Raw genomic sequence first — 20,228 nt, 5'->3', positions numbered from 1 at the left:
AGAGCAATGGCAGGAGGCACATTTGTTTGGATGGGTACATTTAATGAGGTGACCACATGCACCATTGAATAGGATACAGTCTTGCTTGTAAAGTAACGAGGGCCTCACCATAGTCTTAAGTGTTGGCTCATCTGACACATTGATGGCATATCGGCAGGATATGCCTTTAATGTCAGGTGTGGATCCTGTGTCCAGAGTGGGGTCCCACAAAGATCGCTTGGTTATTTTTAGAGGCCCCATAGTGGTGAATGGAGAGCGCACTGCACCATTCACCGCTATGGGACTGTCCGAAATAGCCAAGTCACCACTCGTTGTTTTCGAAACTGTGATAGCGGTGAATGAAGTATGGCCGCGTATGCACGGCTGTTCTCCGTTCACTTCAGGGCCCCTGTTCTGTAGATTGGAGCGGGTCGCAGAGGTCAGACCTGCACCTGTCTGACGTTAATGACATATCCTAGTGATATGTAATCAGTTTATGAGATGGTGACATACCCTTTAAAGTGGTTGTCTCACTTCAGCAAATAGCATTTATCACATAGAGAAAGTTAATACAAGGCACTTACTAATGTATTGTGATTGTCCATATTGCCTCCTTTGCTGGCTGGATTCATTTTTCCATCACATCATTTCCATGGTTACGACCACCCTACAATCCATCAGTGGTGGCTGTGCTTCCACACTATAGAAAAAAGCACCAGCCTATGTGAGCTCCCTCGGTCCCAGACACCAGAGATTGCGGCACTTTGTCCTATAGTGTGCAAGCACGACCACCGCTGATGGATTGCAGGCTGGTCACAACCATGGAAACGCACAGTGTATAATGTGATGGAAAAATGAATCCAGCCAGCAGAGGAAGCAATATGGATAATTACAATATATTAGTAAGTGGCTTGTATAAACTTTCTCTACATGATAAATGCCACTTGAAGTGAGACAACTCCTTTAAGGAAAAATATGAATACATGTTAAATAATATTACTATTTCTCGACTGATCGTAATGCATTTCTTGAAACTCCCTGCCAATTTTATTGCTCTCATGAACTATAGTGTTTGTGTAACCATGAATGTGTTTGCAAGCTTAATGCTTTAAAGTTTTTTCCCTCATTCCTTTCTCATCAGAAGTGTGTGAACCACCAATTGATGCTCAGATTGTTCCGAAGATGAGAGAACCTGGTAAGTATTGGTTGTGTTCTTTTTTTATTTTTTTATGATCATCTTCAGCATTTTTATAAAATATTAGATGAATGTATGTATCTTTTTATTCCAATGTGTTTAAAGAGGTTGTCTCACTTCAGTAAGTGGCATTTATCATGTAGAGAAAGTTACTACAAGGCACTTACTAATGTATTGTGATTGTCCATATTGCTTCCTTTGCTGGCTGGATTTATTTTTCCATCTCATTATACACTGCTTGTTTTCATGGTTATGGCCACCCTGCAGTCCATCAACGGTGGCCGTGCTTGCAACACTATAGGAAAAAGTACCAGCCTATGTGCGCTCCCACCATCCTGGCCACCAGAGAGGCCGGTGCTTTTTCCTATAGTGTGCAAGCACCGCTACTAATGCTGGATTACAGGGTGGACATAACCCCTGGATATGAGCAGTGTATAATGTGATGAGAAAAATGAATCCAGCCAGCAAAGGAGGCAATATAGACCATCACAATACATTAGTAAGTGCCTTGTAGTTACTTTCTCTACATGATAAATGCCACTTGCTGAAGTTAGACAACCCCTTTAAAATGAAAAGCAAACAATTTTGTGAATAGTAGTGCAAATAGTAGATTAAAAATTGTAATTTTATAGCTCCTATGCAGATCTATTTGTCTCCATAGTAACAGACCAAAAACACAAATGTGAGAACCAAAAAAGGCACAAATTATTTGTTGAACATGTGAGTTGGTTACAAAAGAGATTAGAAGCATCTTTCCGTCATACTTTTGGGATTCTCTCTTAGCTTTGGTTAAAAATATCAAAAACATGTGAGATTCCAATTAAAAGTTAGCCATAGGCTCCATTCACACGTCCGTGATGTGTTGCGGGTCCACAACACACCAGCCCGGCACCCCCATAGAAATGCCTATTCTTGTCCGCAAGCTGCGGACAAGAATAGGACATGTTCTATCTTTTGCGGCGCTGCGGAACCGAAGATCGGTTCCGCAAATTCCTGTCCTGTGTCCGTTCAAGATCAGTGTTGGTCACATGACGGCTAAGGATCAGAAGGGAGGTTATATCTCACAAATACAGTGACTGGTAAGGAGATTACATTCACTACAGATTACATCATTTACCTTTCTAACAGGTCCAAGAATAACCATTTCTGAATTCTGACTTTTCTGAATACTAAAGTACGCTTGTTTTATCAAGCCCTACACTGGCAAATCAATTAAGTCACATGTCCATTAAGAAATGTAGTAGCCTTAGATCTCTAAAACACATCTCAATCATCTTTGTTTTCTTACTTTTATTCAGATATTCTGAAAACCTTCACCCAGGATGGAGTATGTTTAACAGAATCGGGGCTCTCCCAATTACAGAGCCTAACAATCACTGTACCGCGCAGGAGGCGTTCAAAACCTAAGCTGAAATTAAAGATCATCAACCAGAACAGTGTGGCTGTCCTGCAAACCCCTCCAGACCCACAATCTGAACATTCTCGAGATGGGGAGATGGATGATAGTAGAGGTGACTGTCATAATTCAGATGGAACTGTAGTAATTGTCAGGTCAAAGGAGTTTTCTGATAGTTATAAGGTTTTTTTTTAAAGATATTTTTACTGATGACATATCTTCTGGATAGGTCATCAGTATCTGATCGGTGGGGGGGTACTAGGTCAGCTGTTTGAGAAGGCATCGGCGCTCGCAGTAGTGCCACAGCCTTCTCCCTGCTTACCAAGTACAGTGCTGTCTATTTGATGGGTGCTGTAGTTGCTATCACAGCTCAGCCCCATTGACATCAATGGGGCTGAGCTGTGCCTAAGCCATGTGACCGATGAATGTGACGTCATATGGCCTAGGGAAAGCTGCGAGAAGGCGGCGCTACTTCGAGGCCTGGTGCCTTCTTAAACATCTGATCGGCAGGGGTCCTGGGTGTTGGACCCCCACCGAAGTGCCATTCAACTGAAAGATGTCTAGCTGCAATGGCCAAGCACAGCCGCAATAGAGTGTACGGTGCTGTGCTTGGTATGCTGTGAGCTACAGTTTCTGTTGTGAAAGTAAGTTTTTAGACAGCATGTCCACAGGAAGCGGTCTCAGCTATTTTTGGCCCCATAAAAATGAATGGAGGGCAGTCGCGCATGCGCTGTGTGCCCTCCAGGACTTTGCCGACTCTATTTACGAGATAGGTGTGGGTTACAGAGATGAGGGACATGCCTATCACACAATTGGGGCATATCCTAGTTATATGCCTCCATTGAGATGACACGAGCCCTTTAATGTTTATCAAATGTCCACGGCCTGTCCCCTTCAAAAGAACATTCATACTTATCTGCTCCAGACTGCTCTGGTCCTCCAGCTGTCTCCATCTTTTGTTCCAGTCGACGCAATGTTAATATCTTTTAATGTTCCCCATTAAAAACATAATTTTAATAATTTAAAAATGACTAACTATTATCTTACTGATCCAGTGATTTTGCCAGCAGAGCAGGTATAAGCTATACACTGTGATACACTATACACAGTAATGACAATGAATAAAGGCCAATATAAATGTGACAAAATGGAGGATTATACTCCCAGCAAAAGTATTCTAGTAGCATTATGCGCCATGTAACAAGACTGCTAACCTTCGTGTAGCTAAATTCTGTACTGGTGCTTCGTATATTACCATCAGTTACATCTATATGTGCTAGTGTAGCTGTAAACTAGAAGTATTAAAGGGGTTATCCGAGTTATGAAAAAAATAATATAGCACTGAAAATCTGATATATTTCCTCATTTCCCTGGTTCTTTTCTGGCCCTTTGTTTACATGCAATAAAAACAATCTCTGCCCCTCCCCCTCTCTGCTAAGGGAGTGAATACAAGAGCTGCCCTGAGTGACATGTCTGCCTGCTGGGAGACTCAGCAGCATGTTGTATGTGTAGGACTACAAGTCCCAGTGGTATAATGACACTGCTAAGGGAGTGGATACAAGAGCTGCCCTGAGTGCTGGGAGACTCTGCAGCATGTTGTAAGTGTAGGACTACATGTCCCAGCTGTACAATGACACTGCTAATACACACAGGATCTTCCCCCTACCTTCTTGTGTAATGCTCTCTCTAGTATATCAGCTCCAGTGCCCAGAATTGTCTCCTCACTGCCTGCAGAGCTGTGCAGCTGAAGGGGTTAAGTATCCTAGCAAAGAAGTGAAGGGGGGCGTGGCCAGCACAGTGATGTCTGGTTTACAGGCTTGTAAACTACCTTTATCAGAGCAGGGAGAGAAGCTGACATCACAGGTCATGTGACCCCCAGTGAAATCTGAGAAACCAGCCCCTGGAGATAGTGAGTGAATTGGAAAGCTGTGACATTTGCTTAGTTAGGAACATAGAACAAAAAAATAACTCGGATAACCCCTTTAACGCTCCAATTCTCATCCCTGTGATGCTGGAATGGCGGTACTCTTGTCACTTGTTTCACATGAGCATTATCAGGAATAGAGTATTGCTTACGGTTATGGATATATATAGAATAGGACAGGAATCGCCAACCTTCGGCACTCCTGCGGCGGTGAAACTGCTACTCCCAGCACGCACTCCTAAGAAAATTCCAAGAACAGCAGAGTAGAAGTGAATGGAGCATTTTCGGAGTTGTAGTTTTTTAGAAAAGGGACAGAGGTTGCTGATCCCCAGAATAGGACTTGTTAGTTATGTATCACTGTGTATATCTGGTTGGCCAAGGGCATGGTCACATGTGCCGCTCGAGCCAATGACTGGCTTCAGCGGTGACGTTCTGCTTGGTGCCACATCACCGCTGAAGCCAATCATTGGCCGGTGCACATGATCATGCTCATGGAAAGCCGAATATAAACAGCGGAGAGACCTCAGAGTACCATAGCGGTGTGGAGCTGGTAAGTATGAATCATCCGCTTCAAGGGGGAGGCTGCGGATCATTATTACCAGAATGCCCCTTTAAACTTCCATTGAGACAAGGTGGTTAGTGTTTCAGATTCCCTTCGCCACATTGCCATTAACATTGGGTCATTGCATTAAACTATTACCACCTCATGAGAAAAATTAGCTTGTTGCTTAGTGGGTCTGCCTTGGTATAAGAAGCTTCAGCCCAGCAGGGGGTCAGTACCCAGGGTATGAGTTTCCATTAGAAAAAGGGCAGTTGAATTATAAACTACATGCTGCAAGAACCGCTGCACACACATCGAACCTCCATGTTTTTCTTTGGATATGTAGTAATCAGATGTGACAATTGTGTTCTAGAGGGTGATCTAATGGACTGTGATGTAAAATCGGATTCCAGTCCAGAGCGGGAAGCAATTGATGATGACTCTAAAAGTGCTGAAATAATGGATGGAATGAAGAAGAGGAAGCGAAAGCCATACAGACCAGGTAGAGGCTTGTTGTTGTGGCTGTGAAAATGTTTCTATCTTCTTTCTTTTTACAGTTATCATAAAAATTCTGTTCAGTTATGTGGACATAACACCATTATCTTCATGCTTCATTACTTGAACCTGGTCTGTGTACTGGGTTCAGTGTTGAGCTGGTTGAGATTAACCCGTAGAGGACCCACGTCGTACATGTACGGAGCAGATGTCCGTGACTTAAGGACCAGCGCCGTACATGTACGGCGCTGTGATCGGGCGGGTGCAGGAGATGCACCTGCCCGATCCACGGCAGGGGCCCAGCAGTCAGTGATAGCTGGACCCCTGCTGCATGCACCGGCATCGGTGAAATCACATACGCCGGCGCAATAACCCTTGATGTGCCGCGGTCAGCGCTGACTGCGGCACCTGCGATGTCCTTGCCGGTATCGGCGCTTCCATCGGGTGTCCGTGCTGCTGTGACGGGGACCCGATGGCAGGGAAGGCAGCCCAATGTCTTCCTTAGGCATTTTTGCTGCCTTACGGTAGAGCCTGTGAGATCCAGCCCCTTGGATCTCACAGGCAAACAGTCTGTAAGCGTATTACAGTCTGTAATACACTTACAGCCAATGCATCACAATACAGAATTATTGCGATGCATTGTAAAGGGGATCAGACCCCAAAAGGTGAAGTCCCAGAGTGGGACAAAAGATGAAGTGTAAAAAAAAAAAGTTTTTTCCCCCCAAAATAAAGTAAAAACAAATTGTAAAAAATAGCAGATAAAAGAAAAGTAGACAAAATAGGTATCACTGCGTCTGTATCGATCCACTCTATAAAAATATCACACGACTTAACCCCTCAGGTGAACACCGTAAAAATAAAAAATAAAAACTGTCAAAAGCCATTTTTTGTCACCTTACATCACAAAAAGCGATCAAAAGTCATCTACACCCGAAAAAAGTACCACTCAAACCATCATCTCACCCCGAATAAAATGAGCCCCTACACAAGATAGTCGCCCCAAAAAATAAAAAATAAACTACAGCTTTCAGAAAGTGGAGACACTAAAAAATATGCTTTATTATGTAAAACTGAAACAAACATCCCAAAAAAGTTGTCATATTTGGTATTGTCGCGTCCGTAACAACCTGCTCTATAAAAATACCACATGATCTAACCTGTCAGATGAACATTGTAAATAACAAAAAATAAAAACGTTGCCAAAACAGCTATTTTTCGTTACCTTGCCTCACAAAAAGTGTAATATAGAGGAACCAAAAATCATATGTATCCTAAAATAGTACCAAGAAAACTGCCACCTTATCCCGTAGTTTACAAAATGGGGTCACTTTTTTGAAGTTTCTACTCTAGGAGTGCATCAGGGGGGGCTTCAAATGGGACATGGGGTCAAAAAGTCCAGCAAAATCTGCCTCCCCAAAAACCATATGGTGTTCCTTTCCTTCTGCGCCCTACTGTGTGCCCGTACAGTAGTTTACATTCTGTAAATTATACAATTAGGTCCATAAATATTGAGTTTTGTTTGGCCGTTAACCCTTGCTTTGTAACTGGAAAAAATGGATTAAAATGGAAAATCTGCCCAAAAAGTGAAATTTTGAAATGTTATCTCTATTTTCCATTAATTCTTGTGGAACGCCTAAAGGGTTAACAGACGGCGTATGTAAAATCAGTTTTGAATACCTTGAGGGGTGTATTTTCTAAAATGGAGTCATTTTTGGGTGGTTTCTTTTACCCTAAGTTCACACTTGAGCGTTTTACAGCTCGTTCCTACGCGCTGTAAAACGCGCAACACATGAAAACCAATGCTTCCCTATGGGGTTGGTTCACATTTTTGCGTTTTACAGCGCGTTTGAACGCGCTGTAAAACGCCCGACGCTCAAACAAGTACAGGAGCTTTTTTTGGCGTGTTTGACGCGCGTTTGGGCCATAGACTCTTTGGACAACACTGCTGTCAATCACCCAAACGCGCGTTTACTATTACAAAAAACGCGCATAAATACGCGCGACAAAATCGCGCATAAAAACGCGCGTTTGCGAAACGCTTAGGTGTGAAACCAGGGTTAAGTAAGACTCAGAAAGTGACTTCAGACCTGAACTGGTCCTGAATAAGTGGGTTTTGGAAAATTTCTGAAAAATTTTAAGATTTGCTTCTAAACTTCTAAGCCTTGTTACATCCCCAAAAAATAAAATGGCATTCACAAAATGATCCAAACATGAAGAAGACATATGGGGAATGTAAAGTAATAACTATTTTTTAAGGTATTACTAACTATTATAAAAGTTGAGAAATTGAAATTTGGTAATTTTTCAAAATTTTTGGTAAATGTGCCATTATTTTTATTTATTTTTTACTCAATTTTACCACTGTCATAAAGTACAATATGTGGCGAGAAATCAATATCAGAATGGCTTGGATAAGTAAAGTGTTTTAAAGTTATCACCACATTAAGTGACACTGGTCAGATTTGCAAAAAATGGCCTGGTCCTTAAGGTGAAAAATGTCAGGGTCCTGAAGAAGCACTCCAGCTACATGAGAGGTTTATATGGGTAGTTGCACATTGTTTATACAGCATCCAGTAAAGACAACGCCACATAGGATGGCAATCTCCCATATGAAATTGGATTCTTCTAGAAATTGGACCACTCTTTTCCATGGCCTGTCTGGTATTGCACTGGCGCTAGAAGAAATGTCATATTGGCATATTGCCGTATCAGTCACCCCAACAGTCCCTGATCACTCATATAGTTAAAAGCCATGTACACCTTTTGGAGTAATTTTTTTTTATTGCATTTAAATTATTTTTGGCTAAAAATCATATTTTAGCTCAAAATAAGTATAATGTAATCATAAAGAAAAAATTGCCCCCAAAGGTGTACATAGCCTTTAATGTCCTTCATGGTAACATTTCTCCTGAAACGTCCTGTGAAACAGCTATTTTAGGCAATACCTGATGTAAAATGGAAATCCATTATCATCTTAGGTATTGGAGGATTCATGGTGCGCCAAAGAAGCCGAACAGGTCAGGGAAAGTCTAAGAGGACTTTATCTAGAAAGGATTCTTCTGGCTCCGTTTCTGAACTCCTGCCTGGTAAAGAAGAAGGTATGGAAGTAAACTCTCTAACTTTTAAATTGTATTTCTTAAAATATTTTCTGAAATATTAGAGATCAACAGATCACACATACAAAATCTGTTCTCATGTTAAGTGTACTTTTGCCAACTTATTTAGGTGACTGCCAACATAACCGTTAAGTTTAAAGAGAATCTGTCACCATAAAGCCCCCTCCACCTTCAGATCACTGTAATGCCTGGATAGGTGAAAAGACTCTGATTCTGAATATGTAATTTTTTTCGGTGTTATCTCTGGCATTCCCCCACAATCACGTGCAAAGGGTCCATTAACTGTATGCTTATGTGTCCCTGGGACTTGTTGTACTTGAGGACTCCTAGTCCATCAGCCCACGGACCCTTGGCAGGCCGACTGCACGGGAATTCCAGCGACCAGTGAAGTGCAAATCGCATTCTGAATCGGCATTTTTTTCGCCTCTACACACATTGCAGCAGTTTGTGGGGTAACGCATAGAGACAGATTCCCCTTCTATATGTGCAAGTGCGCTCGACTGTTTCTGCAACTCAGTTAATAGTAAGAAACTCTTTGGGACAGAAAAGGGAAAAATCCCTAGTGTGCAGCTCTAGAATAGGGTGTGCTCAATACCCTGCACATGGGGACAATTCTCGGAGTCCGAGTAGAAAGCATCCTGCTGAGATGGGGAGGCCAGATGTGTCAGAGCAAACATGGGCAGAATATTAAAGCTTAAAAGGGAACCTGTTAGCAATTTTATGGTGCCCTAACTAAGGGCAACATAAATAAGTGACTGATTCTCTTAGCAAAATGCTGGGTCACTTTCTTTAATTGACCCAGTTAATCTGCCAACATCTTGTATTGAAAAGCTCCAGCTTATAATGATGAGTCCTGAATATTCATTAGCTCCTGACTCTCCCCGCCCACCTGCTGCTGATTGACAGTTATTTTCCATATGAATCAGCAGCAGGTGGGCATGGGAGTGGCTATAGCTCTGAATTAAAAAAACGCTGGACTCAGTGATGTCACGCTGGACTCAAATCAGCTCATTAGCATGCAGCATCTTTGTGTGTATATTATGAGGTAACCATCTGTCACACCAGTAAGTGAATACATCTAACTTTTTAGTAGTTAATGATTGTATATAATTAGTTAGATTATAATCAAATATCCACATGACAGGTTCCCTTTAAGGGCTTTTTCACACTACCGAGTTTTCCGTTTAGATGCGATGCGTGTTGCGAACAGATAGCGTTCAGACTGAATCCTGACCCATTCATATCAGTAGGTCTGTGCAGATGAGCATAGTTTCTTACTGACCATCCACTGCGTTCAGGAAAAATCGCAGCACGTTGTATATTGTGCGGTTTTCACGAAGCTCTAGCTCCATTAAAATGAATGGAGCTTGTAAAAAAAACAGAAGGCGTTCATATGCTATGCATTTTTCATTGATGGTTACTAGATGTAGATTGTTATTCTTCACGCAATAAAACACAAATCACTGTAAAAAATGCACCAAAATGATACGCAACTGAAAATACTAGCTAATTCCTCAAGCTGATGTTTAAAGCGGAGACCTTTGCCAATATCTTCCAGTCAGGAACATATCGGAGCCCCTTATGCACCACCTCACGGTGTCTCAGCACGCATGGGGTCCTACCACTAACCTGCCCGTGGTGTGTGAACAAGGTCTGAACAGTGCTAGAAACCAGCTCACAGCCAGGCTCTCACATGCCTCCATAGTGGTATCACCAAGGTAGAATAAAGCTGTGAGCCGCACCCACAACAGACCATGTGACACAGAAGCTACCGGGTGCAAAAGAACGTTACCACCACAATAAAGTGGCCCATTCCATACACATAAAGACAAAAACTAAACGGGTGGAAATGCCCCAAACCCAGACATTGTAACTGGGAGAGCAATTCCTCCGCATGCGGTCCGCAGACGACGGCAATCCCATGCAAAAAATGCGTACAATGGAGGATGCCGGGGCGGACCGCATGCACCACAAGAACATCTTGTACAAAATGATACATTGTGCAGATGAAAGTATATACATACAAAAATCGCTGCAAAAAATGCACCAAAATGATACTCAACTGACAATACTAGCTAATTCCTCAGGCCGATGTTAAAAGCTGAGAACTTTGCCAATACCACGCCTCAACAACTGATAGCATCCGCCCTGAAACACGGAATGCAATCACAGACAAAACTGATTCAACTTCCATGGAAAACGATCAGTTTTATCTGACACTCGATATCGCTCGTGTGAAAGGGGCCTAAAGCTTCAATACAAGAAGGAACAGCGCTTACAAGATATAAAAGTAGACAAAGTGAAATGACATATAAAACAAGCAAAGCCGTCCAGGACACATGCCAGGTGCCCCTTCTCCAGTCATATACAGTCATGTCAACTTTGCACTGTACTCGGGCTTTCTCCAGAACTCCCATTAACATGAATCGAGCGGCCACACGCCTGACCGGCCGCTCCATTGATTCCTTGGGGCTGCATTGGGTATAAGTCCTCTGTTATGATCAGTGGGAGTCCTACCGCAAGACCCCCACCATGGATTGGGGACAACTTAATGTAACCGGAACACCCCTTTAATCTCCTGCTGTGAAATGGACACAGTGATGGACAGCCCTTCCTCTCTGTGTATACACAGAGCTGTCAATCACTGATAGGACCGCCTCCTGTCAATCACTGATAGGACCGCCTCCTGTCAATCACTGATAGGACCGCCTCCTGTCAATCACTGATAGGACCGCCTCCTGTCAATCACTGATAGGACCGCCTCCTGTCAATCACTGATAGGACCGCCTCCTGTCAATCACTGATAGGACCGCCTCCTGTCAATCACTGATAGGACCGCCTCCTGTCAATCACTGATAGGACCGCCTCCTGGACTTTAAGGCCCAGAATGAGCAGGAAATGAATTGTATGAATCACAGGTTTTACTGAATCCTTTCCCACAAACCTGTCAGTCTGCTCTGCTCCTTCTACTCTATAACATGCTGCCAGCACATTGCATTTTCATGGTGACAGGTTTCCTTAAAAATAAGTCAGTAAATGCATAAATTGAAGCATGCCAAACCAAAAAAGTAATCGACAAATGGCAAAATCCCCTACCCTATGGTTGTAAGTGGTTTTCTTAGCTGAAGCCCATGTTCCACACTCCTCCTGTCCGTGTCTTATTGCTGTTTTCTGTTTGCTCTAAGGCTGGAATGAACCTCAGCCAGAGACTCCTTTAGACGAATGCATCACTGGCTTTGATAACACCGAGAAAATAAAAAAGCGCTACAGGAAAAAGAAGAACAAATTAGAAGAGACTTTCCCTGCGTATCTACAGGTAGTTGCTGTATTGTTGTTACAGTGAGCAAGAACTGTATTTAAGAAAACTCCTGTTTCAGTTCCACGTGTCGACTTGTGTTGGTTGAAATTATTTATTGCTATGTTTATTTAGCATGTTAACCCTTTCGGTACATGGCTTATTTTTATTTTATTTTCATTTATTTTTTGTTTTTGTTCTTCCTTCCTCACATTTTTTTTTTTTTTGCCAGACAAGTTGTATTTCTTTATGGCACTGCTTACTTTGCCATAGCTTGTATTGGAAAGTAATAAAAAAATTCTGTTCGTTGAAATTGTAAAATGATGGCTATTCCGCCAAGGTTTTTTAAGTTTTGTTTTTATACAACGATGTTCACTGTGTGCTAGAAAACGCCATGATGGCATTAGTCTGTGGGTCAGTACGGTTACAATGATACCAAATTTATATAGTTTTTATTATATTTTACTACTTTAAAAAAAAAAAACTTTTTCTTTGCACTACTGTATTCTGAATAACTTTTTTTATATTTCTATCTCCAGAGTTTTATGTGGGCTTGTTTATTTGTGGGGCTTACTGTAGTTTTTAATGGTGCCACTTTGGAGTACATACAACTATTGGATCACTTTTTATTCAAGTGACCAAAAATTGCAAATCATGCGTTTCTCCATCCCATCCCGGAAAGCCACGCCCCGTGTATACCGTGCAGGAATTATTTTTTGACATTTTAATAGTTCAGACACGGCAATACCTGTTATGTTTATTTTGTTGATTGTTGATTTTTAAGATGTATAGTTGGTAAAGGAGTTGATTTGAATTTTTTTTTTTTTTTTACTTTTTTAACTATTATACAGCTGGCACCCAATGTTTATTAGGTGGGTACATAGTGTGAGCCCACTCCATAATCCTTAAACCACCCCATGTCGTAACTATATGCCATGATGCGTTTAAGGGATAAAGGAGTTGTTCCATGTTTATAAGTTATCCCACATCCACAGGAAAGGGGATAACTAACTAACTGATCTAACTGGGCCCCCACTGATCTCAAGAACGGGGGTCCCATTCCCCATTATGATGGAATGACACTGCTGCTTCATTTGTATGCTATGCGAGCGCCGGAGATAGCGGAGCACTGTACTCTATTTCCGGAGCTCCCATAGAGAATGAATGGAGAGGCAGTGCCTGTACACAACCTGCCGCATCATCGGAACCAGGGAACGAGAGCCCTGTTCTCATGATCGGTGGGGTTCCCAACAGTCAGACCCCCAGTGATCAGCTAATTATCCTCTAATCCTGTGGATACAGAAAAACATGGCACTACTCTTTTAGGCTACGTTGAGCGTGTATGTCAGGAAACCTCCAGCCATACACGTTAAATGTTTGCATAGGGCTCCATTAGTCAGACAGTGGTAAAAAAGATTATCCCTTCAACCTCTGTGCATACGTCAGTAATACTGCAAATAAAATAGGGTGTAGACTGCGCTATTCCATCCTGCAGTGTACTGTAATCAAATGGGTGAAATTCCTGTAACAACCTGTAAATTGTCAAGGATTATGAAGTGTGTTTTTACTGTATAAATATGAACCTGAGCTTATCCAGAACGTAGGTTTATTGTGTTTGTTTTCTTTACATAGGAGGCTTTTTTTGGGAGAAATCTTCTGGACACCAGTAAACAGAACAAATCCAGCATTGAACACTGCTCTGAGAATGCCGCTACAATGTTTTATAAAGCAAATCTGAACTCCACTTTTCTGGATCCTTCGTCGGACCCCTTGCTCAGTTCAGCAGCAACGCCGTCAAAAAATACAGATGGTAAGGAAAGTCAGTACCTCAGGTTTTATAACGTAGAAATAAACCTTTATCTAAACTAAAAAACAAAGGCAATACTGACAAGGGGCAAGCAAAGCTGTTACAGAGGATCACATTAGTGAAATCCACAACCCCAGACTTCTTGTGATTTCCAGAGCATGGCGCACCCCTAGTAACCGCCTGAACCTGTCACCATAATTTGACCCCCATAGGGGACTTGAACATGCAATACTCAGCTCACTTCTTCCATAGACTGTGATGAGTTACCATTGCAGCCTATAGCAGTTTTATTATGTTTCTATGGACCTCTGCCACATGCTGGGTCTTAAATACAGTATATGTCCACAATGCAGATTTCGGTTTAAATTTTTATTTTAGGTGGATCTCAAGATACTTTAGCTGAACTGTCTGAGGTGTTGAATACAGAAGATGATATTTTTGGAATACTTTCAGATGATCTTGCGAAGTCTACCAGTCAAACCGGTATGTCTTGTAAAGAATCTTCTCCTGACGCCCAGTGTGCTATTGATTTGTACATATGTTACAGTATTAGACCGGATCAGTAGCCTCCAGCTGTTGTGAAACTACAACTTTCGGCATTGCTCTGTTGTGTGAGCAGCTGAGCAAGTGTGCATCCTGGGAGTTGTAGTTTCACAACAGCCAGCCTATTGGAGGTTGCTGACCCTTGTATTAGACCTTTCCATAGATGTATTTTACTACAAAAAAAAGTCTATGGATAAGGCACGTGGATCTTTCTTTTGATTTGATTTCCCGAGAACAGCTTGCCGCCTCTTGTGCTTATTTTTTATGTTCCCATTTGGCTCTGCGCATTGATTTTCTGCATGCTGCTTGACACATTTGCTTCCACTCTTTTTCTTTGTTATAATCATCCATTTTATCTGGTTTGGGTCTTGTAGGTCTTGATTTATGCACTTTCCAGGTCGAAAATTCATCCTCTCCTTTTGGTAAGATGAACCAGAAACACCAGTAGTAGGTGGTTCATAAACAGTCTTTGCCTGCTAGGTTTTGCATGCATGCAACACGCTTTTTTATATATATTTTTTTTCTCTTTTTCTTTTAAAACTTTTACATATATAAATGTATTACTGCATAAATATTCTTAGAATGTTAAGAATTAGATAATTTGTCTGTTCAGTCTTACTCTAAAAGGGTATATACTTAAATTGATTAGATTTAAATGTGGTGTCTCATCAGAAAATGACCTATTGTTCAAATCAATTGTGTGTTAAAATCAACAGAAAGGATTTTTGGTGATTTTTTTTTAATTTTCCATTTTACTATCCATATTAAAAATAAAATATTTCCCTCCAGTTTTCACACTGCCCACTAAGAGAAGTGTTCCCTCCCGTCAATCACCTGCTTGCTAGAGAAGGAGACCGCTGCTATTACATGAATCGATCTCCTCCTCAGTATAGGGATGAGCGATCGCTAATGCATCGCTCGTCCCTATACTGCCTCATTGTTTGCCAGCAGAGCGCCGCCTTTACACAGCGTGATCTGCCAACGGCAAACCAGGATGTTTTTAAGATGTTGAAATATTTAGATGAACTGCTCGTTCATCGGGTAATTAGTGGCGGTATCAAACTGCCAGATGAATGCTCGTTAGCTATCATCTTAACCATAATCTGCCCATGTAATAAGGCCTTAAGCATAAAAGGTGCCACTTCTTGGTCTGTAAAGATGGGCAAGATTAGAATAACAGATATCACCATTTTATATAGATAACGCCTATCCACCATTCACAATAGGTGGTAGTCAAAACTTATCTACTGCTGGCCATTGTGTCTATGGCTCATGGTGGCTGTTGTAAAGCCACATAGACACATTCCCTTTAAGTATGCATATATTGTTTTTCTTTTACTAATGTTTCATTTGACTTCTAACCTCCTGGTAAAAGCATTGCTAGGTTAGGTGCACACGTGTGTGGATTGTGTGCCTGATTTCACCCCTTTACATGAAAAGGAGTAAAAATCTGCACAGAAATTAACATGTTGTGGATTAAAAAAATCTGCACTGCAGCCCAATTTTAATGCTGCAGTACACTTATCTTTAAGGCTACTTTCACACTAGCGGCAGGACAAGTACACTTATCTTTAAGACTACTTTCACACTAGCGGCAGGACGGATAAGACAGGCTGTTCGCCCTGTCAGAGCCGTCCTGCCACTATTTTGCCGGACCGCCGCCCCGTCCCCATTGACTATAATGGGGACAGGGGCAGAGCTCCGGCGCAGCACGGCAGTGCACGGCAAAAGGCCGCCGGACTAAAAGTACTGCATGTCCGATTTTTTTTTTATTCCGGTGGCCTCTTACCGCGAACTGCCGTGCTGCGCCGGAGCTCTGCCCCTGTCCCCATTTTAGTCAATAGGGACAAAACGGCGGTCCGGCGAAATAGTGGCAGGACGGATACGACAGGGTGAACAGCCTGTCGGATCCGTCCTGCCGCTAGTGTGAAAGTACCCTAAGAGGTTTCTAAGATATTTTTCATGGCATATCATGAGGATAGGAATATCTGACCACCAGGAATCCATTGCCCTGCACCCTGACCGATCAGGTGTACCTACAGTCCCAGACTATCCAGCTCCAGCCATTGTGTAATGGACAGAGCTGGTTACTGCAGCGCTGCCCCCATTGAAGTGAATGGAAACCAGGCTACCGTCAAAGAGCTGATCGGCATTTGTGCAGGGTGTTGGATCCCCACCAATCGGATATTGACGGCCTGTCCTGCGGATAAGACCATTAGTAGAAAAATCCTGGACATCCCCCTTAAAGAGTTCACATTTAAAAGGGAATCTGTCACCAGCAACCTCCCTATGAAACTGTTTGCATAGACACATAGATGTGGTTCACCTGATGAGGGGCTGGCCACAGGAAGGAGCAGAGCTCAGGTGCAACAAGAGCAGAGCTCAGGTGCAACAAGAGCAATGGTGAAATAAAGGCCTCATTTACATATTAAGCAAAGTACCGTAACTCAGGAATGGTGCCCCAGTTCAAAAAAAGAAAAACTACGTTTTAATTAGGTGAACCACAGCTATGTGTCTGTGCAAATGGTTTGATAGGGAGGTCACTGGTGGCAGATTGCTTTTGAACACCATTTTCCAGTTTGTGTTTGAGTGTGTGTGTATATATGTATGTATAGGTGTGTGTGTGTGTAATATATATAGATTTAGTTTCTTATAAATCCATTGCAAGCCTAATATTGCACTACTCCTGAGTTACAGTTCAGTGGCCTTTTCTCCTATAGGCTCTATATACATGTATGTGTGCTCATCTTTCTAGTTTAAAGGGAATCTGTTCCAAAACAGCCCCCAAACTAATATTTCTCCTCGTACTCACATTCTGACACTGTGCTCCCACAAACCGGCAGTAAAAGCCATTGAGAGGTCTCCTCCTCGAGTCCTCTCCATTATGTGTGTGAGCTCAGGAGTCCTCTCAATGCATTTACTGCTGGTTTGTTGGAGCACAGCGTCAGAATGTGAGTATGAAGATAACCGTACCACGTACCATTTCATTTTCTGTTCTTCTGATCCATGTAAAACGAATCCTGAACATCCATTATGCACATTTTGCATCCGTCTTAGTTATTTCCGCCTGAGATTCTGCGCAGGACTTTTCTTTCCATCTCAAAAAAGAGATCTCAGACTGAAATGGCTAAAACAGATGCAAAATGTGCACATCAAATGCTTACAATACAGGATCCATTTTTTCTTCTGACGGATCTGAAGAATGGAAAATGAAGCGGTGATGTGAATCCAGCCTTACTCTAGTTTGGAGGGTGTTTTGGAGCTGAAACCTAGCACTCTCTCTGGTTTTCATTTGTAGGATACATCACATTGTCTTCTCTTTTTTGTCAAAATGCCTCGTCTGGAGGGTGTCTCCTCTTCTAGGGCACTGATGGGCAACTCTCCAGCTGTTGTAAAACTACAAATCCCATCATGCCCTGCTGATAGCTGTAGGCAGACTGGGTATACTGGGAGTTGTAGTTTTATAACAACTGGAGAGTCGCAGTTTGCCCATTCCTGTTTTAAGGGATTGCATTGAGCAAACATCTTCATTTTGGAAGCTTATAGAATCTTTTCCTTTACTTCTTAGTGGGGCTTGACTTAGGTTCCATATCAGATGATTCCTCATCTCTGTCTCACACCAATGTCCACCGGAGCTCCCGACCTTTAAGCGAGGACCAACTGGATGGCATTCTCAGCCCAGAACTAGACAAAATGGTTACAGACGGTAAAAGCGATTTCCCTCTTTAAATATTTGCCTTTTTTTCTGTGGTCTCATGCAGATCCTTGACTTATATGACTTATAATGATAGCAATGGCAGAGCCACACAATTGTCATTCTCCCTAAATATACTTACCTGGCTCCCCGCGCCGCTCCTGTCCCCGCACTGCCGCTGCTGCTTCTCCCCAGTGCTTTTATCATATAGAGAAGTCAGTGGTGAACACCCACAGCATGCTTCAGTAAAAAAAAAAGCTAAAAGAGCAAAAAATGTTAGGAAGTGGTCTTAAAGGGCTTCTGTCACCCCACTAAATATATATATATTTTTTTTGGGCTAGTTAAATTCCTTATACTGCGATATAAAAATAATATAATGACTTTAGTGGGGTGACAGAAGCCCTTTAAAAGGGGTTGTTTCACTTCAGCAAATGGTATTCATTATGTAGAGAAAGTTAATAGAAGGCACTTACTAATGTATTGTGATTGCCCATATTGCCTCTTTTACTGGCTTGATTCATTTTTCCATGACATTAAAGGCTACTTTCACACTCGCATTTGGTGCGGTTATCCGTCATGGATCTGCACAGACGGATCCGTTCAGATAATACTTCGATGCTTTCTGAGCGGATCTTTTTCTATTCGGAATACATTAGGGAATAACTGATCCGTTTTGGACCGCTTGTGAGAGCCCTGAACGGATCTCAGAAACGGAAACCAAAACGCCAGTGTGAAAGTAGCCTTACACTGCTTGTATCAAGGAGTTACAGCCGCTCTGAAATCCAGCAGCAGTGGCCATGCTTGCATAATATAGGAAAAAGCGGTGGCCTATGTACACTCCCGCAGTCCCAGCCACCAGAGAAGCCAATGCCTTTTCCTGTAGTGTGAAAGCATGACCACCACTGCTGGACTGCAAGGATACGAGCAGTGTATAATGAGATGGAAAAATGAATGAAGCCAGCGAAGGAAGCAATATGGACAATCACAATACATTAGTAAGTGCCTTGTATTAGCTTTCTCTACATGATAATTGCTATTGGCTGAAGTGAGACAACCCCTTTAAAATACCAGTACAAGAAACGCAGTGTTTGTAGGTTGCTTTATAATTTCCTGTTTGTTAGGGCTCATGCACACAAACGTATTTTCTTTCCATGTCCGTTTTCGTTTTTTGGCAGACCGTATACGGAACCATTTATTTCAATGGGCCCGCAAAAAAACTGAAGTTACTCCGTGTGCATTCCGTTTCCTTATGTCCGTTCTGCAAAAAAATAGAACATGTCCTATTATTGTCTGCATTACGGACAAAGATAGGACTGTTCTACTAGTGACCAGCTGTTCCGTTCCACAAAATACAGAATGCACACAGACGCCATCTGTATTTTTTGCGTTTCCGTGTTTTGCAGACCGCAACATCTGGCTGTGGCATATGCTCCATAAAAACGCAGCATTTTTCAAAGAGGTTGTATGACACCACCTTAAGGCTACATGCACACGACCGTATGTGTTTTGCGGTCCGCAAATTGCGGATCCGAAGAAAAAAAAACTCTCCTATTACAAAAGTAAAATCGCTACTTTTTTTTTTTTTTTTTGCGGATCTATTATAACAATGCCTAAAACGGACAAGAATAGGACATGTTCTAATTTTTTTTTTTTTTTTTCGGGGCTACAGAATGGACATACTGAAGCGGACAGCACAGTGTGCTGTCCACATTTTTTGCGGACCCATTGAAATGAAAAAAAAAACAAAAAAAAACGGAACGGAAACAAACAACGTTCGTGTGCATGTAGCCTAAGTGTCTAACTTAGCGTTATGGTTATAACCACACAATTCCCACGTGTTTCAGTATTCCTTCTTTCCCTCCTTTAGGTGCTATTTTGGAGAAACTGTCTAAAATTCCAGGTAATTATGACCATCCTTTGGTGTACACTTATCATGGCTTCAAGAAATTTTCATCAAAATATTTCTTAAAAATGTTTGGTTCCTACTCTTTTTGTTGGGTTTGCAGAACTTGAAGGAAAAGATGTTGAAGATTTATTTACTGCTGTGCTGAGTCCTGTAGCCACCCATCCGCCATCTTTGCCACAACCGCCACCACCTTCAGTTCATCCTCATTCTCCACATACACAGCTCTTGCCTTTGCACAACCAGGGTAAGTCTCAGTCCTGGTTCTAGCCTGTCATCTGTCTAAAAGCCAGGTGAAGGTGTTTCTGAAGTCTCCATTCACACAGTCAACTGTTTAAGC

General features: G+C 42.1%; 1 protein-coding gene across 8 annotated transcripts in view; it reads left to right on the top strand.

The window, feature by feature from the left end:
• Positions 1-20,228, top strand: part of KMT2C (lysine methyltransferase 2C) — a 200,245-nt gene that overhangs the window by 118,008 nt on the left and 62,009 nt on the right. For 7 of the 8 annotated variants that reach the window (XM_044292878.1, XM_044292880.1, XM_044292876.1 and 4 more), the window contains 11 exons: positions 1,121-1,174; positions 2,473-2,685; positions 5,409-5,537; positions 8,509-8,628; positions 11,832-11,962; positions 13,574-13,751; positions 14,127-14,231; positions 14,666-14,713; positions 17,860-17,997; positions 19,853-19,885; positions 19,992-20,135. In XM_044292878.1, the coding sequence (XP_044148813.1) occupies positions 1,121-1,174; positions 2,473-2,685; positions 5,409-5,537; positions 8,509-8,628; positions 11,832-11,962; positions 13,574-13,751; positions 14,127-14,231; positions 14,666-14,713; positions 17,860-17,997; positions 19,853-19,885; positions 19,992-20,135 (1,293 nt within the window). The remainder of the gene's footprint in view (positions 1-1,120; positions 1,175-2,472; positions 2,686-5,408; positions 5,538-8,508; positions 8,629-11,831; positions 11,963-13,573; positions 13,752-14,126; positions 14,232-14,665; positions 14,714-17,859; positions 17,998-19,852; positions 19,886-19,991; positions 20,136-20,228) is intronic. The other variant, XM_044292875.1, reaches the window with a different exon arrangement.

This window comes from Bufo gargarizans, chromosome 5 (assembly GCF_014858855.1).
Source record: "Bufo gargarizans isolate SCDJY-AF-19 chromosome 5, ASM1485885v1, whole genome shotgun sequence".
NCBI lineage: Eukaryota > Metazoa > Chordata > Amphibia > Anura > Bufonidae > Bufo > Bufo gargarizans.
The sequence above is the reverse complement of the archived record's forward strand: the minus strand, read 5'-3'. Positions and strand labels throughout refer to the sequence as shown.